Here is a 26,250-nt window from a genome sequence, read left to right on the forward strand (position 1 = left end):
CTAATCCCTTACTGTGCAAAGTCCGAATGGGTGCTGAAGTGCTTTGTCCAGTGCTGGTAACTACCAAAACCGGGGTGCTTGGTTAGGTGGGCTGAGGGCTACATCTGAAACGGCCGTTTCTGGTGCTGCACGAGGTGGAGGACAGATGCAAGTAACTGAGCAAAGTCTTCTTGGAAGTTTTGAGGTAGGGCAGTTACTGAAAAAGCTCGAAGCCCATCGTTTGATTGTACAGACAGTTGTACTGGGACTGCTGGGTGCAAGGAAAAAGCCTGGCTCTCGGAGTCCCAAGGAAGCTTCTGCACGACTATTGATGCCTCTACTCCCGTGCTGTCCTTTTAAGCCAGAAGAGCTGTGATCAAGTCCTGTTTGTGCAGCCAGTTCGGCGCCCCTGCAGGCGGGCAGCTCCCGCAGCCTACATCTGTCTGGGGACTGCAGGTCCTGACGAGGAGCAGAGCTGCTTCGGATGCGAGCCTCGGTTGGAGCAAGCGCGGCGAGCTCACCCGGGCTGCTGGTGTAGCACAACTGAGCTGCTCGTCAGGCTCAGTCACTCCTGGCTCTGTCACTGTGAAAACGGGAGTCGTTTCTGGGCCTCTTATTTCAGCATGGGTTAGCAGCCTTCTTGGAGGGCTTGCTTGTCCGCACCCTTTCTTTTCCAGCTGTTCTTAACCGGGGAAGGCAGGTATTGTGAGTCCTGTCGCTGGGCGATGTCTCCTGGCAGTCAGGTCTGTCATACAGCATTAGCAGCGTCTTCACGGTAGTTCGTGGAATATCGTTAGGTATTTGTGTTACTTCTCTTAATTTATTTTTTTTTTCTGTCACAAGTTTCTGCCTCACTGTCCTTCACGTGGGAGGTGCCACGTGGCCTGGGTTTTGCGGTTCTGCTGGGAGCACCATTATTTCCAGTAGCACGGAAGGTGAGGCGTTGTAAAAGTCTTGGAACATCGTGGTCATGTGTGAGCAGAGGACAACGGGGGAAGCTGAAACAGCACTGGCAGTGGGCAGAATTTGGACAACCCAATGGTGCCCAGTTCTAACAGCAACACTGGGGACAGTTGGCCTGGAAGCTGGGATGTGAGCTTACAGAGCCCTGAGCTCTTCCTCCCCCTCCCTTTTCAAGCTATTTGGAAATGAAAGGAAAGAAGTCTTTTAGATCCTCTTTTGACTCAATAGGATTGATCTAGACATGCCTTTTGCATGTCTGCTGGAGGCTTAGAACCTTCTCCCTCTGAAATAAGAGAATTCAGAGGTCAGCTTCAAAGCGTGCTTGCCCAGGCAGCTTTGTGGAGCTGTAGTCACAGCAGCACGCAGGTAGCAGAGTGCGTGTCGATGGATCCCAGTCCCAGCATAACCATGCTCCTGCCACGGTGACTTCTGCCTAGCATCTGACAAGGGCTACTGCCTTGTTTGCTGTTTGCAGAATGACTTTTTAGCTCCCCTGCCACAGAGCAGTGCTTCCAGACTACAAAACCCAGCCAGCACTCTTTGAGCTGCAGAGCCCACAGCCGGCCAGCTGGGCAGCATCTTCTGATCCCATCCTGCTCTTGCATTGCCAGTCTCTTCTGCACCTGGTTTCTTACCAGGACGGTGTCATTGCTTTAGAGTCTGTGCTTGTGGAGTCACAAATACAAATAATTTATAGTAGACACTTGGTTATACATCTTGCTTGTAGGCGTGTTGTGGAGGTTGCTTTTTCTTCCCGGATAAATAAGCCATCTACAAGAAGCCAGGTGGTTTGCTTGAAAGATTCCAGTGATACAACCTAAAAATAAGGGAGCAGATTTTTTACTCACCTGAAAATCATAATTTCTGAAGGTATTTTAAAAGAGATTCCTTTCATTCTGGGTTAATTGACAGAAACAAAATGGTGAACCAAAACCTGAGACAACTCGTACTGTTGACCTGCAGCAGCTCTTCCCTCCTCCTTCCCCTGCCTGCACATAAACACTGCCTGTGCGGACAGCACCAACCTCATTTGCTACCTGACTGGTCATTTCTTATTACTAGATTTAGGGAAATAATTTAATAACCAAATCTAATTTGGGCTAGAGCAGTCATTAAGTGGCGAGCTGACCAGCTCATCCATGACGGTTTTGAAAAGCAGGTATAGTCTGCTATACTTCTTATTATTTTTGGTGGTTTTTTTTAGTGTTAACTAATGCATGAAGCCTCTTCCTTGCTGATTTCATAATATTTTATTTCAAGGTCCACTTTTTGTGGATGGAATAAATTCTGAGAGAGGTGCACATCATTACACATGAGTGTGGAGTTTGCAGCTCAGAAGTGAAGGTAAAACAGCATGAAAGCAAACGTTCCTTCCATGCAGTACAGGGGGAGCAGAGTCTGCTTCCTCTCTTCCTATAGCAAGAAGAGATTTCTATATCTATGCTTTGAGCACTTAAAAGCATTCTCATGCAGAATTTTATTTGCCACAAGATTGGGCATGAAAATGTATGGTGAGTAATTCATTTATTAGAAGCTGTGAGTGAGTGATACTGTTTGCAGCTGATGTGAGTGTAGCTTTCTGCGCTGAGGAGGGAGTTGCCTTGTGGAAAAATCCCCCAGTAAACATGAGGACGACACATTAAGGATGTATAGATGATCATCATTCTTGCATTTGAGCTAAACAGTTGGATTTTTAGCTGTAAAACTTTTCACTGTACCATGTAAAAGGTTAGGAAACTACAGTCCTGGTGCTGTAGAATCGTCAAGGATGTTAGGAAATGGTGATGGTTGAGTAGAGAGAAGGAGCTGATGAGGGGTTTGGAAGCAGATGTGTTTCTTCTTTAGTGACTTTTTTTTCTTAGAATTTTGAGTAGTGGGTAAAAGCTGCCTTTTTTTCTTTTTGTTCTCCCTTTCTTTTTCTTCCTTTTCCCTAGCATGCCACAAAGCCTAGAAGTATAAGCAGTTGCTGTCTTCCTGGACCTAGGCACAAGAAAACTTCCTTTTAAATTGAAATCCTGCTAACTTTGCTAATTTTTCAGAGCCACAGTCCCACTGTTGCTGTCCTAGTCGAGCCCAATGCACAGGGTTTTTTGTTAGCAAGCGGCCAAGAACAGGGTATGGAAAACATTAAAAGTTTAGCATAGTCAAACAAACAGTGGTGATATTAAACTTGTGGTCACCAGTCCAGTAAGATTTAATGTGTTTAATGCTGGCATTTAGTCTGACTTTTTTATACTGAATAGACCGCAGAGTCCTCCTAAAGAAAAATAAATAAAATTGCCTCCTCTCCAGCTGAAGTGTTGAAATAGGCTTACTCAGATAAAACTATTCTGTGGCAAACAGAAGGTGATTCAGAGAATTGCACCAGTGCTGCTCCCATAACAAAGCTAATTAATCTTTTTTAATTAGTTGCCCCTTAAAATTCAGTATGATAAAGACTGAAGGATTTTTTGTTAATGATGCCCTTTCAGAGGGCACTGTTCTAACAAAGCAAACCTTTACCGTCTGTTTTCTTGTGTAGAAGTGAGTAAGCTGAGCAGGATGCTGATCACTTGTTTATATCCTACAGCTGCAGAAAACAAGAAATTGGATGTACAGTTCACATTCGCTGAGAAATGAGTCCATGGGCCAGCTCGGGAATGCCACTTGCATGTTAATTTTTCAATTCAGGTTCTATTTTAGGTGTGCCAGCATCTGAACTCTGCGCAAGCTAGAAAGTGTGGAGACAGGGGAATACGTCCGGACTGCTCCGGCTTACCACTTGGCTTTGCAAGGAAGAACAAGAGGCTTTCAGGCTCACTGTGCTGTCTTCTATTCACAGCAGGCAGTTGCATAGGAAGATGAGGTCAGGAAGCTGCAATATCGATCGGGCTATCTTCTTGGCAGCCTTGTTCATCGTGGATCCTTGGCAACATCGTGGATTTTAGGGTAAATGGACTATTAGGGCTATAGAAAAGGAACAAAAGGAAGGTTACCACTGGTCCTTCTTGGCAGCAATAGCTCGATGCCTTTTAGCAACAGCTTCTGTTGTCATGGAGCTTCTGAATCCAAGGCCAGTTTCTGGCACCATCATTTTCTCATGGCAGAAAATGTTGTCCTGTCCTAGCCTTGGGGGGAAAAAAATAAATAAAGGCAATAGCCTTGGCAGCACTTGCCTATTATTGCAGCTAAATCGCTGAACTGCAGTGGGAATGGAACCAAAGGGAAACCTTTTCACAGAAAACCCTGATTTTTTGAAAGCTGGCATCCACCATGGCCTGCAAAATATCTTTTATAAGAAGGTGTTTGGATAAGGTTTTTGAATAGTTTATACAGAACCTTGCTTTCCTCTGAGTCAGCAATGTTTTGAGGTCTAAATAGAGACCTGAATTCCTAATCTCAAGGTTTTTGGAAGGTCTTTCAATAGCGGCTTGTTTGTTTTAAAGCACTTTGTCCTCTTCTAAACTTCAGATACAGTGAAACAATTCTACAGACTTACTTATCATTTCCTTAATTAATGGTAACGTAGCAAACAAGGTATTCATTTATTTGGCAATATGTTAGTTTAACACTGCGTTGCTTTGAGCTTCCTGTTGCCTAAATAGGCGTTGCTTGATTGAGTAGAAATATCTGTGGTCCTTCCTTAAGTCAGCTCCGTTTTGATACTCTGATTCCCGTCATTTGAAAAGCTTCAGGCAGCCAGTGAGCTAAAACTCTGCATATTAAGTACGGCACCATAATTTCTAGCAGCTGCTGGGTCAAGGGCTAGGGCTCTGCAGGCAAGTCCAGGTCGGCCTTGCTGGCAGGGCCCCGGGGTACGGTGTTGCAACCGCTGTGGCTCTGCCCTTAGAAATTACCAGCCCCAAAGCAAGCAGAGCTGTTTTGTGTCCTTCTGGTGCTTCAGGATACCCGCAAAGGGGGATTTGTGTCTGGGCAGCAAGCGGGGCCTAGCAGTCGAGGCACGCGCCTGTGTGGCTCTGCGAGCTCTGCCATGGGCCGAGATGGGTAATAACGCCTCAGGGCCACAGCGGCTTCTGCTCAGCAAAGAGGAGCCGCAGCCCTCTCATTTTGGGGCCTGTCTGTGCAGGGGAGGGAGTCCTGGGCCCTGGGAGGAGCCGCGGATCTGCAAGGATCAGTCCCCAGGAGCCAAAACCTGGAGTTTGGACCAGCCTCTGGGGCTCTTGCAGTTCTTTTCTGCAAGCTCTTGTTTGGATGGTGGAGTTGTAAACACTGCTCGTCTGTGCAGGACGGCGTTTTCTCTGTTTTGCTCTTTTGGGGTTGAAATAAGCATTGTCAAAGTCTAGAACAAGAAAGACTTTATCTAGCATTGCACCCACAGTCTTGTGTGGTGTTACTTGCTCTTGCTGTCCAAACCCTTTGAAGTGTTAATGTAGTATATGTAGGTTTATGGTGTTTAATAACACTGCCACAAGCATTAAAAAAACAGGAAATTTTAACTGTTAAAAGTTTATATTTAAATATTCTCTTGATTAATACTAAGTTGAGGTTGTTTTGCTTACAAATTAGTGCTAAGAGAAAAAGATTTTTTGGTTGTGACAGTCCAGAATGTTTATCTGAAGGTGACTGATATTTTTTTTGTAGACACTCTTTTTGTCTCATTTTAAAAACATGCAGTTCAAAATCTATTTCTTGACCTTTTCAAGACCATTTAAGTAACTTAATTTTTTCTCTTTGTAATAACACTACCTTTTTTTAGTCTGTAAGACTGCATGAGAATTCGGGAAACTATGGCAGGTATGAAGAATCTGCTGTATTTCAATATTAGGAACACTTGGGTATTTGAGTATGACAGTGCTAAAATGTGCAATTACAGTGTGGGTTCCTTAATTTTTACTCATTGTCTTTGACGTTCTGGACTTCTGGAGATGTTTCACTGTATTCCTTATAATAACAAAGCGGCTGAATTGCTGCTTTAATTGCCAAATTTGACTTTAATTACAGAATTGTGCATAGTTCTTCCAAAAGAATTAAAACAGCCCCGAAACAGCTGGGGAGAAGTGAGGATCTGATTGTGGTCACCACAGTTTAGGCCCACTTTGCATATGAGATAAAGTATTTATTTTTCAGGAAGGACAAATGTGGTTTCCACACAGGACTTCTCATCTACTTGCCAGGCAGATTTTAGTTTGTTGCGGTGATGCGTTCGTATTTGAAAGCCCAGAGGCTGAGCTGAGGAAGGAGCTGTTCTGTCGTCGATTCCTGGTAATACAAAACATGAAAGGTTTAAGCAAGGTCTTGAAGTGGCTTTTTTTATTACAGCCTGCCTCTTTGCTTATGCTGAAGTCTGAAAGTCTGGCACAGAGGTATGGTGTTGAGCACTGCCGATCGCTTCTCTGAAATTAGGGCTCCAAGAGAAAGCAAAGTCTTGGCTTGGTTTGTGTGGAGTGCCAGAGCAATGTCTCTCTGGAAGTGAAAGTCTCCAAGCTTGATGTGAAGAAAGGTTGCTGTGCAATGAAGTAGCACCAAAAAGAGGAATAGGGCTGAGACATTTGGCAAAATCAGAACCATTTGCTGAGGAGAGACTATTCAAAATTACGTATGAAAGAGGAGAAATAGTGGTAGCAAAGAGTTAAAAAGGTTATAGTGACGAGAATGGTGGCTGAAGCCTGTGAGTCCACCAAGAAGGTCAAATGAAGCCTTCAGTTAAGTTTGGCACTTTTCTTTTAAATAAAATTGTTTGCTAATCTGGCCTGAATAGTTTTCATGGCCAGCTTTGTTCTTAAAGAGCTACATCTGTGTCTGTGGTGGGTTGGGGAACCGGGTACAAGCCCCAACCCAGAGCAGGCTGCAACAGGAGCACTGGAGTAGCTCGGGGACAGCAACGGACAAGGCTACAAAGGATGTGGTGTGGGTGCACAGCACCGGTTGGGCTCAGCTTGAAGCTTGGCTTTCTGTTGTGGTAAACCCAGGGAAGAAAAACAAAACTCCACCATAAGACCCAACCTTTGTTAAAGAGGTTTGCTCTCAAGTGTATTGGTGAGCTTGCCAGTGCCCAAGACTGGAGAGCAGAACAATTTCTGGGTGATTAAATATGATAATTTAGCACTGATGTGAAGCAACGGTAATGTGTCAGGGGCAGTTATGCTGCTACTTAATCTGCTTTTGTTTTTCATGGAAGATCTTTCCCTGATCTGGCTCATGGTGGGATGCTGGGGGGGAGGAAGGAGGAAGGGGACCACCCCACAGCGGCTGCGTGCTGTGGGTGCACGTGGGGACGGGACATGGTCCCCCCCTTTCCACCAGTGTGGGACCTTGTAACGGTAGGTGAGATGGTAGGTGTGAAGAACAGCCTTCGTCCAGGGTGGCCCTACAAGTGCAGTCACACACAAGCTGGGTTAGGAAGTGGAAATGAAGTGTGCAGGATCTGCAATAGCACTTGAAGGGTGTAAAAAGATGATGGGAACTTTGGTCAAGGTTCAGCTACTGCTTGTGTGGGGTTTTTCCTCTCTGTCTTGGGGCAATTCCTTTTACGGTCAAATGCATGTTCCCTCAGAGGCCTTTGGACTTGATTGTTCTTCTTTCTCCACATGACAAAGAAGGTGGATTTACTCTGAAGAAATATTTCCAATTGGCAAATGGCAGCCATTTAGAAAATTGTTACTATATTCTTCTGTTTCAACATCTTTTTCTGTTTTCTTTTATAGACACAGATGAAGACACAGTGAAAAGGTGTTTTGCCACGTTTGAAGAGAAGTTCTTCCAAACCTGCGAGAAAGAACTTGCCAAAATCAACATTTTCTATTCAGGTAAAGTGCTTATTTGTGTATATTTGTGGAAAATACAGCAACACAAAAGGAGTCTGAAGCTCCCAGACTTTCAGAATAGCCACAGTGTTCACGAAGGTCTACCATCAGGTAATTACAGGGCACGTTTATATGGGAGACTGCTCTGGTTTAATCACAGATGTGGAACTAAAACCATAGTTTTTGAATGGAGGAAGAATGAAGGGCAGGCAATTTCATTGCTTTGTAATAGCATCCTGCTGAATTTTGAAGATGCTCTTAAATTTAAGTGGCAGCTTACATATAGGGCACAGTTTCTCAGCTTACCCATGGTGGCAGTCTACTGTGCTTGTTTTAGGCATAAGTGCAAAGCTCCCTAAATGGTGTTTTCAGAGCTTTTGCTGGACGAGATATCCTGGACTTGCTGATGTATGGTCACTTGTCTGTCTTGATGTGTTCAATAGGTTTTTAGGCACTTAACTCTTACTCTTGCAACTTTTCATATTGGATCAGCCAGTAGCAATTTGTCACTGGCTATATATACAATCCTGTTCACTTAATTTGAGTAAAAATGTAAGGGTGGTTAGAGTAGGGGTTCCTAGGGTTCATATTTCAAAGTGCTGTTTGTTTTCCCTGAGAAAGTTTGCTTTCCCACCCTGCGTTTTGAAAACAAACTTCAGAATGGAATAATCAGAAATTTGCCCTGTAATATTGCTACAAAAGGCTTTGTAATAGTGTGTCCTAGTTTCACCCACCGTTACATTTGAGCTGGTTTTTGGCCTCTTTTGGTAAGGTTTAAAATGGGTTTTCAGCTGGAAAACAGTTTAAATATGGATACAGGGATGTACTGACTGCTGCCATACTTTCTCTTAATGTGTTCTTGATTTATTAGCCTCTTGCAATAAACAGGCTTTTGCAGCACTCCATAGTAGCCTTTTTCTATTTTTGATTTCAGTCTGGTAACAAAGACAAAGTTGAAGTGTGCAAAAGTATTTTAATAACTATCAGGCGATGACTTTGTTGCTAGCAGAGTCTGGGTGGTGAAGATGAGAATAGCTGAAAGCACAATAGATGCAGTAAGGGTACACTGCAACTTGCCTCTGTTCGGCTTCCATGTAGGGAAGCAAATCTCTCCTGGGCTGGCTATGCCAGCTCTCCCGGCTCTGTGGCAGTGCTATTTTGCTCTAGCCATAGTGGGTGCAAGGAAAAGGGTAAGGGGAGATCTGTAGGCAGAAGCAGTATGCTTTGTTGGGCCTGCTGTACACTTCAGCCCATAGGCATTTTTCTGCATACAGTTCATCTATACCTAACTACACTCAGAACAGTTTTCAATTTTGTTTCACCTTGAGATCTTTTGCAACTCTGTGCATGAAGTTCTTCAATTCATACGCACAAAGCAGGTGATAATTTTCGCTAATGAAGACCTGTTAGCACATACACACCCACATATACACACCCATTCCCTCATTGTATAAAACGCCACTCATAATACAAGTAAGGTTTTTTCAATTTGCTGTCATTTCAAAAACTTACAGGAGAGAACACATGCAATTTGAAAATCGCTTGTGATAAGAATGAGTCTTTCATTTGCAAAAGAGCAATGTGACCTTAACAGTATGGAAATCCTTTATCAGGCTTACTAACATTAAACTACACCGAGGAACCACCGAAGGAACATTTCTTGCCTTGCTTGTGTCTGAAATATGTCAAGTCAGACCCTGTTGTAACTCCAGGCAGGCGGTGGCTTGCATTATGGCCTGGTTCATGCTATTTATTATAGGCTTATTATATGGTTTATTATACATTTGTCTTTACAACAATAAATATTGTCCACTTGCATGAAAGCTAATCCTTCTGCTGATCTCTGTTTTATTTCCTTGTCTCCTTTTCCTGTCCTGAGGGCTCCTCAATGAGCGCTGCCTGCTGCAGGATGCCTGTGCCGTTCGCTCTGTGCTCAAACATTGTCGGCTCGCATCAAACGTAGCCTGAATTCCCCAGGCCATTATTCTGGCTTTGTAGGAAGGAAAACTGCCATTAAATAAATCTGATTTGATAAACAGTTTGTGATTATTTGGACTGCTCTCAAGTAAACTTACACACACTTGAAAGAGAAAAAAAAAACTAGTAGTAACATTTTCAGATAGTTCCAGCAGAGGAGTGCCTGTTCAAGAGCTAAGATTTCTTTTGTGGCCGGTTTTGGTTTGTTTGGGATTCTCTAGAGAGGAAGTTTGTTATAGTTTAAGTTAGTATAATCAGATTCTGCTTGTGCTGCTGTTCAGTTAGTAACATTTTTGTGTTAACTTGGGAGCTGCTTTTGTCATTGGTAGGAAACTGTGGCTTTAACTTGGTAAAGAGAATATTGAATGGGATACATACAAGTAGAGAAAAGAAGGAGGTCTAAGAGCGCGTGCCTAAAATGCGCAGAGCAGCTGTGAGCAGGTATGGGCTATTAGATTGTCTGTTGGAACAGTTTTTGAGCACAGCTATGACCATGCAGATGACCATTTTTCCAAACTGGAACTTGGGGAGCAGCTTGATGTTACGTTTTTTTCATGATCCTTATCTTTAAGCTTGGAAAATAGTCAAAAGCATCAGGGAATTGCATGGACAAGGTCGTAACTCTTCAGTATTCTTTGATCAGGATGTAGGAATACTTGGGGGGGGAAAGCTGCATTTTTATTGCAAGTCTTCTTGTTGAAGTCCGCCTCTGTTGATTTTGGATTTTTCCTTAGTCTTTGCCTTGAGATTACACTTGAGCTGTGCACTCTGTGGTCATCAGGTCGTGCAGAGTGCTGCAAAACAAGAGTGGTTCCAGTTTCTAAGTGTTTGCCGCTTTTTTTCTAACTCTTTTGATGGCATCCTTTTTTTTTTTTTTTAAAGTCACTTTTCAGAGTGCTCAATTAGTGATAGCAGTGAATGTCCTTTCAAATAGTTTGGAATACATTGCAAATTGAGAAATTCATTTCTACTCTGCGTTGTGGTTTCCCTAGGCAACTCCCTGGGAGGTTTTAAGAATACCAGCACACATTGTTTCTTATTTTTGCATCTGCAGTGACTCGATAATAAAATCATTCCGTAACGAGATGAACTGATTTGCGGGCTGGATAACTGGCAGCTGGATAACAGCGCAGGAGATGGGGCAGGGCTGCCATCCTCCAGGAGCGGCAGGTCATTACCAGACTGCTTCAGTTCTCTTTAAAAACCCATCCTCAGGGAACCGTGGGCCGCCCGTAACGATGGAGAGGGCCGTCTGGAAGGCAGGACGTGACTCTTTTCAGCAGCAACCTGATTTAGCTCTAATATTGGGCCAGCTTTGAGTAGGAGGTTGAATTAAAAGACTTGCAATAGTTCTTCCAAGCCACATTTTTGGATGATTAAGAGTGTTTATATTGGAGATGATGCTATTTAATGGATGCTGGTTTGCAAACAGATAGGAAAATTGCAGTAGTTTTCTCACTATTTCAAAACATTATCTTTTTTTTCTTTTTTAATACCATGTTATTAGACTCTTGTATTTTAAGAATTTTCTGGACGTAGGGACAGTGGAACATGTGCTTTCAGTTGAAAGATGTACGTTTGAACCCTTGCATATTTAATAATTTGATTCAAAGGAAATCTCAGTGTGTCACAGGTGGTTTAATATAACATTTTGAATATACAGAGAGTGAACTTGTGTTATTTATATGAAGGCTTTTGATTCTAACAGATCCTCTAGCAGATATCTCTTACCTCTTCCAGAGAGAGTTCCTGAAGGGGGGACGGAGTGGTTTTTTTGGCAACCTGACCTCATGTGTGTTAAATATTGTGTGGCTGTGGACAGACACATCACACTGTGGGCTGCGTTGTCTCCATCCAGTGGAGCCCTTGCAGCTGTGGAAGTTGTCAGAAAGGAGTCCTCCTTTCCTGTGCTTTTAAAACCTCTTACTGAGTTTACGATCAATAAAGTTATGGAGACTTTCAGGCTCTTGCATACCTGATTTTCCTATACTGATCTCCCTTTTCTGTTCAGAAGGGCTTTTTGCTTCTCCAGGATGGATATTACCTTGTACGGGGAGGAGGAATCGAGAATTGCTATGAAGTTGTTCTATGAGCTGCTAATGTAGGGAATTGAATTGGCAAGCAGGAGCCTGCCAGGCAGAGCTTTGGGCTCTGGCCGGGTCGGTGCAGCTGGCTCCAGCTCCCAGCGCTCTGCTCCTGCCCTGCGAAGCTGCTCGGCGTCTTCGTGGCCAGCGCCCGCTTTGGTATGGTGCTCATCAGCACACACCACGGCTGGTGCTGAGGCTGCCGAGGGAACAAAGCCTGGAAGGAACCAGTTGTAAGGAACACAAAGAAAGGAGCGTTCAAGGGCAGGCTGGATGGGGCTTCGGGCAGGTGGGAGGTGTCCCAGCCCATGGCAGGGGGCTGGAACTGGGTGGGCTTCAAGGTCCCTTCCAACCCAAACCCACTCTGTGATTCACCACAAATGATGTCAGCTGTGCTGGTTGTAACATAAAAAGATTGTCGAGCACAAATGATTATTTTCTGAAGGTAGGTAAAGCAGCATGTTTAAAGGAATCCCTTTTTCGTACTTGAGATGAAGAAGAGGACTTCCTCGTCATGAAAGCACATTCAGAGGGTCGTTAAACTCAGCTTAGCTGGCCCTTTAATCACTAACTAATGAGACGGGGCTTCTAACCAGTGTGATCCAAAATTGAGGGAAAGAGGGATAAATGATTACTGCAGGTTGTGGACAGATGCTGGCGGTGTTGTAGCTGCTGATCAAAGCAGAAGCAGTGCTCGTCACTGGGAGCTTGCCAGAAGGCTTGCATTGCTCTCCAAAATCCAGCGATACACGTGAAGTGTGTTTCTTCTTCAATTCCTTTGCTGTCATATAAAATGATAGCAACCACATGGTTGGTAACGAGTGAGCGGATTCTAAAATGTCCTTTGTGGGGCCGAGATGCACTGCTTTATGGCCTCTGCTTTACGGGGTGGCTGCACAGATCGTGTGTGCAACAGCTGCCTGGGTTGGGTATCAGTAACGGGTGTCCAGACAGCCCAGGAGTGAGCATCATACAGTGGTGAAGGGATTGGAGTTCATGGCCATTGCTGCTTCAGCCTGTACTGCAGGGACAGCCCCTTGATTTTAACTATATTAATTAAGACCTGTCTGACATGAAGGCTTTTTTATTTTTCCGGAGAGTGTATGGTATACATAAGAGTGCACTAAAATCTTTAATGAGAAGGAACTTCATAAAAAAGAAATATGCAGAGCTGCTGGATTTAATGCTTAGTGGGTAAGGCCATGCAACAGGTTATTCTATGGAGTGATTTTTACCTTCAGGCATATTATTTGAGGATAAGGTGTAGTGCTGTTCACAGGCTTGGTAGGCAAGGTGCTACCACTCACCTGACTCTTCCTTCCTGTGCTAACAGAAAAGCTTGCAGAAGCTCAGCGCAGGTTCACTACTCTTCGGACGGAGTTACAGTCAACTTTGGACGCACAGAAAGAAGCCAGCGGGGCTTCCACGCTGCAGCGGCGCAGAAAGCCGGTCTTTCACCTGTCCCACGAAGAGCGTGTCCAGCATAGGAATATCAAAGACCTGAAATTGGCCTTCAGCGAGCTCTACCTCAGCCTCATCTTACTGCAGAACTATCAGGTACCCACCAGGGGAGGTGCTTTGACAAAGCCCTGTGTGTGTCTGTGTGCTTGCGTTGCTTTCACTCGCCTCATTCAAGTCAGTTTTAAATTTCATTTTGGCTCTGGGGTCCCTAGACAATTTCAAAGAAAGGATAAATCCCTAGCAGCCAACAACATAGTCCTTGTTGTGTTTTGTTGAGCTGGAAATGCTAAGCTGACCTGCAGAAGGACCTTTGATTCTCATCCTTTTCTGGGCTGTCCAAGCCCAGCACCCTTGGCACAAGCCTGGTCACAACGTGAAGTCATTGCAGTCACACCGGGGCCACCTCCTTCTGCAGTGCGTTGTTCTGTGCGGGGCCAGGGCTGGGAAGTTGGGGAAGAAGCTCTCTTGTCTAATATTTGTAGTGGAACTTGAAATGCTAGCATACTGTTTCCTCTTGGAGTTACCATGGTAGTAACTCTGACCTTTTATATCAGAATTTCTTGTTAAAACATCCATTTAAAATAATAAATGTTTTTAATTCTGAAGAATACGAGCTCGTTTGCCTGGAAAGAAGTATGAGGAAGCAAATCTTTAGTTGTACTTGGATTTCTAGCAGGGAAGGGCACGATAAATACTGCAGACAATGATTTTGTTCCAAAAATTTGAAACCTTTGATCGCTTTTTGCTAGACTCACTCTGCTTGTAAATGTCTGATTGTGTTTATTTGTTTTGGCTTGTTAATTAAGAATGTTTCAACTTTAAATCTTTAACTTAAATTTGCTAGAACTATATTTGGGTCTTTACCACCATTGATATTACACTGGAGAATTTTACAAAACTGAATTTGCTGTAAGAAATACTTGAATACCGCTCTGCAGTATGGACAAAGCTCGATTCTTCCAAAATTCCCAGTGTTAGTACCTCTCCTAAAAATGATGCCATGTCACTGAGCACTTGTGTATATGCTGCCAACGCTTACTCATGCCAGATACCTCAACTGGAATTTCCTTGCTTTAATATCAGGTTTCCAGGTTGGAAGATCTTTGTCCAGCTTGCACTTAGAACAAGTATCAGGCTGCCCTAAAGGAGAGCTCTCAGGGAAGTGTTGGGACCATCTATTACAGCCATTATGACTCCTTGTTGTCGTGGGGTGAGCAGACATCCCTCCACGAATCCTGGGCACAGATTTACAGTTGCTGAAGCTATCTGTGGGTTTCTTAATAAAGCCCTGTAGCAGTTAGAGACAGCTTCTAGTTCAAGATCAAAGGCGGAGTATCCTTAGCTTTTCAGGAATGGAACAAAGCAACACTGACTGCTGTGATTTCTTCAATTTCTTTTTAAAAGCTCTTACTTCTGGTTACAAAAAAATCACTTTTGAGGCTTGATGAATTTAAATAGAGGATGACATAGGTCATTCCTCTGGAAAATCTTCTCCTACGCTACATTGATGAAAAAAGCATCCTTCCCACTTATATTTTTACCTTTTCCCACCGTGAGTCCAGGAGCACTGTGTGTATGCTAAAAATTGATGTAAAAACCATCTCGATCATTCTCAGTTTCCAAAGGGACAGAGCTTCTCTCTACAGCATATCTTCAAAGAGAGAATAAGAAAATTAGTTCAGATTGGTATTGAAGTTGAGGACAAGGAGTACGTGTACTAAAACAAGCATAAAGCCAAATCCCAGAATACTCATTTTAATCACATTTGAGCTTAGAATATAAGAATTAGAAATATATGAGGCCTTGCAGTTTTGGAGAGGGAAAACAATAACCTGGTGGGAAGATGACATAGCTGAGGCCTTCAAGTAGGGGATCAAGTGAAGTCACCAGGGGCGTTATAGATACACAGCTGTGGTTTTGACAAAATGCTGAAGGCTGGCATTGGGTTACTGAGGAAAGAAAATCCACGTGAAGCAAATTCCTCAGTCCGTTAGCACTGAAGCAAGAGCAGAAGTTGCACACATTGATTCATAAGGTACACAAAGCAAACATGAAGTGAAACTATAACTTTGGGCCAGCTGTTACTTTTTAAAATTACCTATGATTAAATTTCCATTAAAAGTAATTTATTAACAGTCATTTAGAACTTTAGAGTATATTCATCTATTACCTATTTAAATGAAATACTGTGTTTCAGAACAAAGAAATCTTGAGAAATTAATGTATTACATTCATGGGGCAAATAATGGAGGCTGATTCACTCTTACTAAACTGCTGTGTGTTTGCCTTGCTGGTGCATTTAACCAATGCACTTGTATACGAGCAAAGATTTTGAGTGTGCTGTTTCATCCTACTTGATGTTGCATAATATTATTTGCACTGTTTTTTTCACCTTTAATGGCAAAGCATGTCATTAGCCAATTCGCTACAACAGATTCAATTAGCCACCTTCAGAAATGGAAGTCAGGCCTGGAGAAGGCCCCTTGCCAAATATTTGTATTGAATAGGAAGAAATGCAAAATGCGTGACTGCGTAGATGGCACTTGGCTGTTCTCATTCGGTGTCATCGCTGCGGTGCCATCGTAACCCACGGTGTTTTTGTCATGCCATTGGGGTGGCAGGAGTTGTGGGCTCTGCTAATGTCATCACAAAACGATGTCAGTTCGGGCTGTGGAGCAGTCTCGGACCCAAACCAGCATTTTGTTGCATCTTATCCATTTCCAATTTATGAAATAGTGATCTGCTCTCCCTGGGGTGGGATGCTGGCTTTTCCGATAGAAAGTAATTAAAGTCTCTTGTCTGCAATAATGCAGATCACTAATGCATTGGCTTCCTGCTCCCATCTCCCTAGCCTCATTTCCCCACCTATATGGCAGGGGTCTGGTATTAAATCACTCTGAGCAAAATTAGATTGAAAATAATTTCAGTGAGTAGTTGGCGCCTCTCCCTGGGGTATTGGATTCTGCGATTTTCTGTTTTTCTTTCCAAGCTACTTTCTAAGCTTTTTTTTGAAGTGACTCTTGCCACGGTCTGTCTGTGTTCCTGATGCTGCCCAAAGGAAACACAGAGCCTTTCGAGAGATGTCTTCTGTGCAATGAAACACAAGATTTCAAATGCATCTTGTCACAGCAATCGCCTGCTTTTAATGCAGCGTGGTGAGCTTTGCCTATCTTTGTTACTGCCCATTACAAGAGTCTTGGGTCAGGGTTCGTACGTAACTTGGAAATCAACCATCATTTTTTTCCCTTTAATGCGGCATCGTGTTCTTGTCTCCTGTGTCTGCAAGCCCAGAATAATTTTGCAGGCGTCATGCAATGTGCTGTGAGAGCGTGCTGTGCAGGGGATGCACTTCTTGGGGCTTCACTTGCAGTGTTTAAAATTTTCACAAGTTTTCTGTTGTACTAGGATTTCCCTTTTATAGTGTGCTTATTCTGCAAACTTAATTTGAAACCAAAATAAAGATTGAAGAATCTAGAAATCGGTAGCGTAGTCTTTTCAGAAGGGGAAAAACCCTTGAAAGAATTAATACGTGCCTTGCTTTGGGGGAGATGGGACAAAACATACTCTTTCTGCAGCTTTCTGTTTTTAAGAGCTCATTACTGCTCGTGTAGAGACCAGTTGCAGTGCATGGGATATACTCAGTCTGGTACCCATGCATTATTCTTTAGAAATGATATGTAACGTTTCTAATAAAGTGGTAATACAAAAACTTCCTGACAATAGATGCAAGAATTTTGATTCTTCTTATTCCTTGCTAGAGCTGGCATGTAACCATGTAACTTTCTTCTGAGCTGACTGAGGCTAACGGCCAGTAACTATTCCCCTTGTCTGCAGAACCTGAACTTCACAGGCTTCCGCAAGATCTTGAAGAAACATGACAAGAACCTGGAGACGACACGAGGGGCGGAGTGGCGGGTGGCCGAGGTGGAGGTGGCACCCTTCTACACCTGCAAGAAAATCAATCAGCTTATCTCCGAAACAGAGGTAAAGATGCTGCTCTTCTTGTAACTAGAAAACAATGTGGTGTTCTTCACTACTGCTTCCCGTAAGGTCTGCCTATAACTTGTATTCACCACCAAGGCAACTATTAATTGATTTTAAATTGCCACTGATTTCTGGCATTGCTTACATACGTTTGTGTCTTCAGCTGGTAAGTTTTCACTCTGAAAAGCTAATGCAGTGTTAGTTTATATCATATAATAATAACTGGATGTATTATGGTAAGCTTTGTTACAGTATACTGGAAGAGCATGGGGTCAGGGCTCAAACGTAACTTGGAAATTGACTTATTTTTTGTTTTAATGCAGTATTATGTGCTTATTGTTAGCATGACCTTCTGTGATGTGTGTCTTTATCTCCTTAGGAAGTGGTGACAAATGAGTTAGAAGATGGGGACAGACAGAAGGCTATGAAACGTCTGCGTGTTCCACCTTTGGGAGCAGCTCAGGTGAACAAGTTATATAGCTAAGCTTCTTCTGCAACTTGTCGAGGTGCCAAATTAGATTCGACATCGGAACAAAGTAGTGAAAACACATGGATATGAGCATGCCCCGCAAATTGCAAGGGGGAGCATGGTCACGTAATCTGCTTTAGTTCTGGAAAATATAGAAATAATTTTTCCTAATGCATGCAGGCAAGGTAATGAAGGGATGAAATGAATAATAAAGGGAAATTTGTGCTAGTAATAACGTATGCTTAGTGTTTGTGTGGTCTGGAACATTTTTTGAGAACCACTGAGGTGCCCAAGCTCTGTTTCAACATGGCACAGCATCAAGATAGACAAAACTATTATGCAGCCTTTTTAGTGCTGCACTTCAGGGTGGAAGAGTGCAGTCAGAGATGATTATTGTATCCCTAATTTTAAATTTACTCTGCAAATGAATCTAATTTTGCTGATAAACCTGTTCAGTCCCCCTTAACTCCACCATTGCTTTGTTCACAGCCTGTACCAGCCTGGACTACATTCAGGGTTGGATTGTTCTGTGGATTGTTCATTGCACTGAACGTGACTGTCATACTTTCAGGTGGGTATCCTCAGCGGGAGCCAGCTGGCCCTAAGGCCCTGGTGTGGATACGTTCTTCTCACTTAGCGGGGCCTAGATCTGAGCTGGGTGGGCAGCATGTTCTGGGTTAAATCACTTGGAGTCAGAGCATGCTGTAGTATATTATTAGGGCTGCTCAGTAATAGGTTATGTCTTTCTCATGTTACCTGCATGGATTTTGAACTTGGAATGTAACTTGGAATGTATTGTGATTTGTTCTTATTTCCTCCTTACTCGTGGAGGGATATTCTGTAAGTGCAAAATCCATGTCTAAAGACTTCTGTTACTGTTCTGTGAGCACAGAGTCGTCTCCCACCTTGAGAGGTGTTTGTAGAACTTAACTTTTGCATAGCACTGGTTCCTTACAGAAAATGAGAACAGACATACAGCAATGTGAACACCTTGCCACTCGGGACATTTTCGTCAGGACACGTGGCAATGCCACAAAACTGTGCCAGGGAAGACTCAGACTGGACATTAGGAAAAAATGTCTTTACCATGAGGGTGGGCAAACACTGGAGCAGGCTTCCTAGCAATGCCCCAAGCCTGTCAGTGTTCAGGACGCATATGGTTAATGCTTTAACTTTTGGTTAGCCCTGAAGTGGTCAGGCAGTTGGACTTGATCTTTTTAGGTCCCTTCCAGCTGAACTATTCTATTCTATTCTGTGTGGAAAGTTGTAGGATTTCAATGCCTGGTGCTTATTAATGGAATTAACTGAATCTTCCTTGTTGGCAGATTTTGGCAAGGTTGTTTAAAAGCTAGAATAAATTATTGCATATCTCAGACCTTGGTTTTATTCTGCTTTGCTCCTTCTGAGTTCGAACTTTCATTAGAGTAAAAGCCATGTTGGTACTCCAGATACAGATATGGTCCTTCATCAAAAGCAGCTTTACTAATTGTGTGTGATTTCAGTAGCCTTGTAACTTGCTTAAGCAGTACGAAGGAAAATCAACAAATAAACTCTTGCATTAGGGAAGCCCATGTCTGTACTTTTTCTTAAAAGAATAATTAGATATTTATAAAGAGAATAATCAGATATTTCTGTAATTGGATCCAATCTCCTGGGATAAAATTTAGCTGTTTTTAGAAGCTGTTTGCAAGTACTTCCCTTTTGGTCTTTCTGTGGTAGAGGCAGAAAGTTGACCTGTCTGTGTGAAGGGTCCACTGAATGTGTAGACGCTGTTCTTTATTCATCATATCTTTTGTTTGTGTAACTTACATGTTTGATCTCTGTGAGGTGCAAATAGGACTGAAGCCTTATACGTTCATTTTATCTCAGTAGTAAGAATGAAAAAGTGATACAGTTGTGAGAATGAATTCATAAAAATGATTAAACCTCTAAAGCAGATGTCACTAAACTGGTGGAATAATTGCCATGTTTGTATCAGCAGACATGATCTGATATCTGTAAGTTACTTCAGATACTGGGCAAAAACTGTATTCTAACTACAAATTTTGTTTTTAATTGGATATTACTTGCTAACCTCTATGCTACTTTTGCCAATTTGTTTTTATGATTTGATTGACTAAAGTAGGGTTTTAGAGTTGTATGTGTAGAATCTGTGAAACAGCATTAGAACATGACCACGGGTAGTAAACCGTATCAGCAATGCTTGAGCTTTAGGCTGGACATTAGGAAGAATTTCTTCACGCAAAAAGTGGCCAGGCACTGGAGAGTGGTGGAATCCCCATCCCTGGAGGTATTGAAGAGACGTGAGGACGTGGCACTGAGGGACATGGGTCACTGGTGGGACTCAGTAGGTTGATGGTTGGACTTGATGATCTCGAAGGTCATTCCCAACCTAGATAGTTTTATGATTCTATGATTTTAAAAGTAGAACAGCAACATTTTATAGAGATGAGTTGACAATAATTTGGGGTCCATTAAAGGCTGCAGCTGCTACAGGTGGATCCCAGAGAAGTGTCTCCCTCGAGCATAAATTTCCCTGTTTCTGTATCAACCTCACCATTCTGTTTCTGTATCAGTCTCTGTTTCTTCCTCACTGTTTCTTTATCAGCTTTACTAGCTGCCAATTTAATGTGTAATTGGGGTTGAAAGGCCATGGAAATGTGTATGTTTTATTAATCAGAAACCTACAGGACTGCATGCGAAATCTGAAGACAAGTTACTGCTCACGCTGCAGCAGTGCTCTGTCTCTCGTTTGGGAAGGAGCACGGTGGCAGGGCGAGCTTTGAGCTGGAAGAACGTGGCTGTGCTGTGGCATTCGCGTAACTGAGTGTAAAATCTCTCCGTGACAGTAATGACTGAATCGGGGAAGTGGTGTGGGTCTTTGTCATCGGGCACTCACAGTCTTAGGGTACTCACGTGGAGGACACTTGGCCTTAGTTAGATGAGTAATCTTGTTCGAGTGTTGTAAAATGAATGCGCAGAGATATATTAAAACACATTTGAGGCAACACGAGAGTCCGCGCAGTTAGGTTGTGGTGGTGTTGGGCTTGTCACCAGGGAGATCTTCCTCTGAACACCTCGTGAGGAGCCCGCATCTGCCAGGACCATTTGGTGTCAGTTACTGAAGGGGCGAGTTAATCCAATGTCACGTACCTGCTGACGTGGGGAAGTGACTTGATGTGTGGTGTTGGATTTAAGTGGAAACAATAGATAAATGGAAAATCTCTCTGCCTCGGGGTTGGGTACAGACCTCAGGGCTGCATGATGCGTTATGTTGGAGCCGTGTTCTTAATCTGCTCCTGTATCAGCACAGCTTCTCCTGAGGGAAAGCGTGCTGATGAAAGGCCAGGAATGCAGTACTAAAGCCTCCCAGGGCTGGGGTGGGGTGTAGCTGCGAAGCAGGACAGTTTCCCCCAGTTCTTCTGCTTCCCTCAGGCCAGATCCTTTCCTTTATTTGCCTAAGCAGAAATGTCTGTGAACTCAAATAAAAAATAAAAAAAGGAAAAGGTTTGAATTTTCAGACATGGTTGAAAAATGTTTCATAACTGCACCTTAGCTCTGTTTTCCACTGATGTGCCTGTTACCAGACGTTGCGTTTTTCCACCCTCAGTCTGACTAGCTCAAGCTACACAGAAGGTGATGCAGGAAGAGGAGGTGTGATTCTTCACCCTGAGATGCTGGTTTCAATTCTCATGGCACTCGAGATGGTTCCTCCCACCCAGACTGGCCCCTTGTGGTTACTCCTTCCGGCTGATAGCTGGCGTAAACATGTCCGTGCTGCACCAGTTTGAGGCCTTGTAAGGCTTTGCTGGACAAAGCCCACAAAAGCCTTGCAAGCTGGTCCTTGAGCTTCTTCTGCCAGACTGTGTAGCTGTGGTAAAGAACATGGTTAAATTAGGAGACGTGAGAAGGGAATCACATCTGGACCTTACACTGAGGAAGCTGTGCTAGGTAGGGCCTTGGTGTCGGAGGAGGGAGTACACAGAAATACTCATAGCATCTGTACTTCCACAGCTCAGCTCAATGCATCGTTCCATATCTGCTTTTTCTCCAGAATCAGCTGTTGTTCAATACTACAGTTAGGATCCTCTGCCACCCTGCGAGTACAGAAACAAGATCAGTGGCATTGGCTGTGGAGAACACATGCTATATTGTCATGTTGAACTATGTTCACCACAGGATAAACCTTTGTCTTGCTGTTCTGTCTCAAATAACACAGTATATCTGTTCTGGTCTGTCTGGGAACTTTTGCACTTCTTATTCAATATTTTAGGGCTACTGTGTCCTGTTTGTAAGCAACTGGAGGCATTTCAGATGTGCTTTTGTAATTCTGTACTTAAGCCTCATTTCTTTCAGCTTCTGTGTGTCTGTCATTTCTGTCCAAACTTTGACTTTTCTGCCTGAATCCAATACTCTCTTTAGGTTATAAATTTAAAGCAACTGTTCTTCAGTCATTGTTACTTGCACAATTTTCCTCCACAATTTGATGTGATAGAAAGTACAAGTGAAGTGTCTTACAGATACGCTTTCTGTGAAGAAAAGTTTGAAAAACTTGGGACTATAATTCAGGCAGGAGGGTTGTGAAAATAAATTCTCAGCATCAGTTCTGTAAAAGTGCCTGTTCTTTTCTGCTTTTAAAAGGCATATGGATGAGGAATGCTCAGTGAAAGTAAAACAGAGGATTTGAACACTTGTATTTCAGCTGTGCTCTTCTCATAAAACTCAGATCAGGCAACGGAGGGACAGGATTTTGCAAAGGGCCTTGTGCTAGAAAAGCTGCTGGATTTTAGTGCAGCTGCTCATTGTTTGAAATTAAGTGAATCTGTTTTCAGAACCCTGACGACTGAACAAAGGAAGAAACAGACTTTCCCATATTGTTGCCTTGCGTTGGATATTCTGTTTGGGTGCGGCTGGAAATTATATTGCTGGCTATGAATATGTATTACATTACAGTTGTATGGACTTTGGTGATCAGGCGCAGTTTAGCATTGTTTTAAATGCTGTAAATTGTACTTCTTGGTTTTGTGGGGAGCTGAAATATTTGTATCTCAGTCTGTTGAGATTTCTTCTCCATTAAATCAGAACTTTTAAGTGAATATAGAAATGATTTATGCTAGTGCTGTCCCTTGTGCCTGTAGTGTGAGGCAGGGGACTTGAGATGCTGTTAATGACCTGACTGCAGAAGCTGGAGAGCAATTTTTCCCCAGAATAGTCATAAATCCTCTGACAGATTAGGCAAAAAGTCCTCCAGCTGCTATATGAGTTACAAGTGTACCCTGTTTTCATGGGCTGTAGCTGAGTATCTGAGAACCAGCAGGAGGAAGTGGAGCACAGGTTTGATTTGTGACATGCCTTGTGCTATCATTACGGCTGTTTCATCTTTTCCTTTGTCAGGTGTGGCTTTTATAGAAGGACCAAATGTGTGGCCACTGGTGAGAATCTATCGAGGTGGCTTTCTCCTGATAGAATTCCTCTTTCTCCTGGGTATCAACACGTACGGCTGGAGACAGGCTGGAGTGAATCATGTCCTCATCTTTGAACTCAATCCCCGCAGCAACTTGTCCCATCAACATCTCTTTGAGGTAAACAGAGTAGGTTGTTAGGAGTGGCTGAGCTGTGCGTATCAGGAGGATAAATCCTGCACCATTTCCTGGCAAGGAATTGTAACACAATTAGAAGAGGAAGTTGCTGAAGTCTGATTAGATTACAGGATTGAGCACTGCTCTCCCTTTTGCTATAATGAGAGTTCATTGTAGGATTTGGAGTTATTTTTTCACAAGGTATCTGTATTTTTTTCTGTCTTTCTGTAGATTGCTGGATTCCTGGGGGTTTTGTGGTGCCTGAGCCTGCTGGCATGTATATATGGTAAATTCACCTACATCCCTATGCAGGTGAATCCACTCATCTTGTACGGCTTCATGTTGCTTTTTCTCATCAACCCTACCAAAACCTTATATTACAAGTCCCGTTTTTGGCTGCTCAAACTATTGGTAAGTCTCAAATCTGATTTTAAAATAAATAATTAAAAAATAAAAAGCTGTAGCTGAGCTGTAGCAGTTGAAACATATACAAGCATCACTAATCTTCAGGAAAGAGGAGTGGTATGCCATTGTACGTGTGTATTCATAGAGCAGACCTGATAAGGTATTGACTGCAAGGATGGGGTTACTGAAACAACTTCTGCTTGTCCCTACCAGTGTATCATTATCTTATATTGCAGGTAGTTGCTTGTAATCTTCATATATACAGCTGCATATAGCTTTGTCCCTTAGTGCAGCAAAACAGTTTGGCTGGGGTTGCAGGGCTCCAAGGCACAGCTGCATGGGTGCTTCTCAGCCCCAAATGGGAGAGTGCCAACAATGAGAGGGTTCACTGGTGGAGAGGAAACCTTTGCAAAGGTTGCTGCTTATAAAATTATGTTCGCAGGTTGTTTTTTCAGCAAATCTGTTGTGGTCTTAAACAAGATTACTCATTTAGGACCCAGCTCCTGTTTTCCTGGTAAATCAAATGTAAATATGCATGCTGTGTCGATGTTCCAGTTGTAGGTGGGAATCCAAAAGAACAACTTTTAAACTTGTTGGATGGCTGTTCAGTTTCTTCAAAAACAGTTGTTTCACATGTTTGTCCCCACCCTGAATGCCCTTTTAAATTAACTTCCATCAGTTTGGTTCCCTCGATACCTTATTCTTGCTAGCACTACTCTGAGAGCATTCGGTGGAAGAGAGTTGGGCTGGCTGACGTTATTCGTAGAATCATGTTAATGCCAATTAAGACAATTAGCTTTATCTGGAACATGACAGAGATGAAATGTAGAGTCATGTTTCAAGCGTGTGTGTGCAGTTCTACACACACCTAGGTTAACCGCTGTGTGCTTACCTCTGTTATTTGATTTGCTAGGTTTCTACTGTTTCAGTTTCTCCCTTTTTGCCTTCCAGCATTCAGCCACCTCTCACAGATGTACCTTTCAGTCCCAAGCCTCATTAGTCTTACTGCTGTCCCTTGGTGCTAGGGAAAGTACCGGCAGCGGTCTAACTGCGAGCAATATTTGTGCTAATTTACCTTAATATCTTAACAGGGTAAGATTCTGAGTCTTCACAGAGCTTCACAGCAGCTTCCCAGTACCTGCTCTCTCTAGACTATGCTGCAGTCTGCAACACAGACGTGTCTTTAATGTGCAGAGGCCAATTCATCCCAAGGTTTCCTGGGGAGAAAAGCTTCATCAAAATGCAAGATCACCTTAATGGTGGAAAATGACACAGTACTTCTGTATGTCAGGGGGAAGGGGGAAAAAGGCCAGACAGACCACATAGCTGTTAGGCTTTTCTAATTCTTATCATATGCAATTGGCTGGCTGGGCGTATTTTATTTCTTCTTTTGCCAGCAGCTATCTGGGTGAAAGGAGGTGTAAATAGCGCAATTCTTAGAACTGTACTGTTCGCCCAAATTTTGATTTGATGAGTGTTTTTCTTCACATTTGATATGCTTCATTTCTGGCCAAAATGGAGCCTGGTGTACTCGGCGTAGCAGAGCATTATTGGTACCTCCAGTTTTTCTAGAACCAAATCAGGAGGATATTTCAGAGCTTTGAGGCGTTTTCTGATGGAGCTAGGAGGCTTTCTGCATCCACCCATGCTTGTTGGAGTTCACGAGTGGGATTTGTTTTGATAATCCCCGAGGAACTGCAGTTTACTCCTTCATTGATCTTCCTCTGGATGAAAAAGTTATTTAGCTTGTAGTGAGCTGAATTCCTGTGCCAGACCCTTCTCTCTCGCCTACATGGCATCCTGCTTACGTGAGCGTTCTTTGCTTCTGCTGCCAGGCGAGGAGCTTGCTGAATGCACTTGTGTAGGCTGAGGGAAGCAGCTCGCCAAGAGGAATCAGATCAGAGCGCAGAGAATGGCACAGCATCCCCGTACCGTCCTCCCTGCAGGGTGCTGGAATGGGGAAACAACTGCAGGGAGCATAGCTGCGCGAGGTGAAAATCTAGGAAGTGTTCAGCTCTAGCTCGACTATCTGCTGTCTCAGCGCTTACCGAAACTGCAGTAATCAGCACCAGAAAGTCTGCGCTTTGGTTGTGGAACTGTGCAAATATAATTGCAACTGATCGCTTGAAGCTTAAGTTTGTCCCTGGCTCCTGGTGTTTCATGACTTTATTCTTGGAGCCCATCTTCACTGGAGAGTGTTGCAGGGTCTGCTGAGCTGGGAAGGTGGGTCTGCCTGTGCAACGGGGATTTGCCGGTGGGCAGTGCCAGTACCCTCTGGCCACTGGGTTGTGCCTGGGGCAGCGTGCAGCAGCCCTGGTCAGAAACCGCAGTGGGGTTAGGAGAGTTCAGATGGCAGCTCCCGTCCTTGGGGAGCGTTGGTGGAGATAGCAGGGCCTTAGCTGGGTTATCTGCATATCTGCTGACTCGTCTGCTGTAACCTTTAGGTGGAAAGCTTCTGCTCTCTTAAAAGCTTTATGCTGCCATCTGACAGTGTCCAAGTGTCTCCCATTCAGTAACAATATGGATTTTTTATTAATTCCTTCTTATTTTCAGAGATCTATCTGTAAACCTTTTCACAACTCATTTGTTTTAGTTGGTCTTTGTTT

The 26,250-nt window shown here is 43.3% G+C and overlaps 1 protein-coding gene across 1 annotated transcript in view; it reads left to right on the plus strand.

Moving 5' to 3' along the window:
- XPR1 (xenotropic and polytropic retrovirus receptor 1) overlaps positions 1–26,250 on the plus strand; it is a 100,059-nt gene that overhangs the window by 55,611 nt on the left and 18,198 nt on the right. Inside the window, exons 3-9 of the mRNA XM_080601988.1 lie at positions 7,587–7,688; positions 13,080–13,303; positions 17,042–17,191; positions 17,571–17,654; positions 18,150–18,231; positions 23,055–23,242; positions 23,471–23,650. Coding sequence (XP_080458114.1) covers positions 7,587–7,688; positions 13,080–13,303; positions 17,042–17,191; positions 17,571–17,654; positions 18,150–18,231; positions 23,055–23,242; positions 23,471–23,650 — 1,010 coding nt within the window. The remainder of the gene's footprint in view (positions 1–7,586; positions 7,689–13,079; positions 13,304–17,041; positions 17,192–17,570; positions 17,655–18,149; positions 18,232–23,054; positions 23,243–23,470; positions 23,651–26,250) is intronic.

The sequence above is a fragment of the Anser brachyrhynchus genome (assembly GCF_964034855.1).
Source record: "Anser brachyrhynchus genome assembly, chromosome: 8".
Lineage (NCBI taxonomy): Eukaryota > Metazoa > Chordata > Aves > Anseriformes > Anatidae > Anser > Anser brachyrhynchus.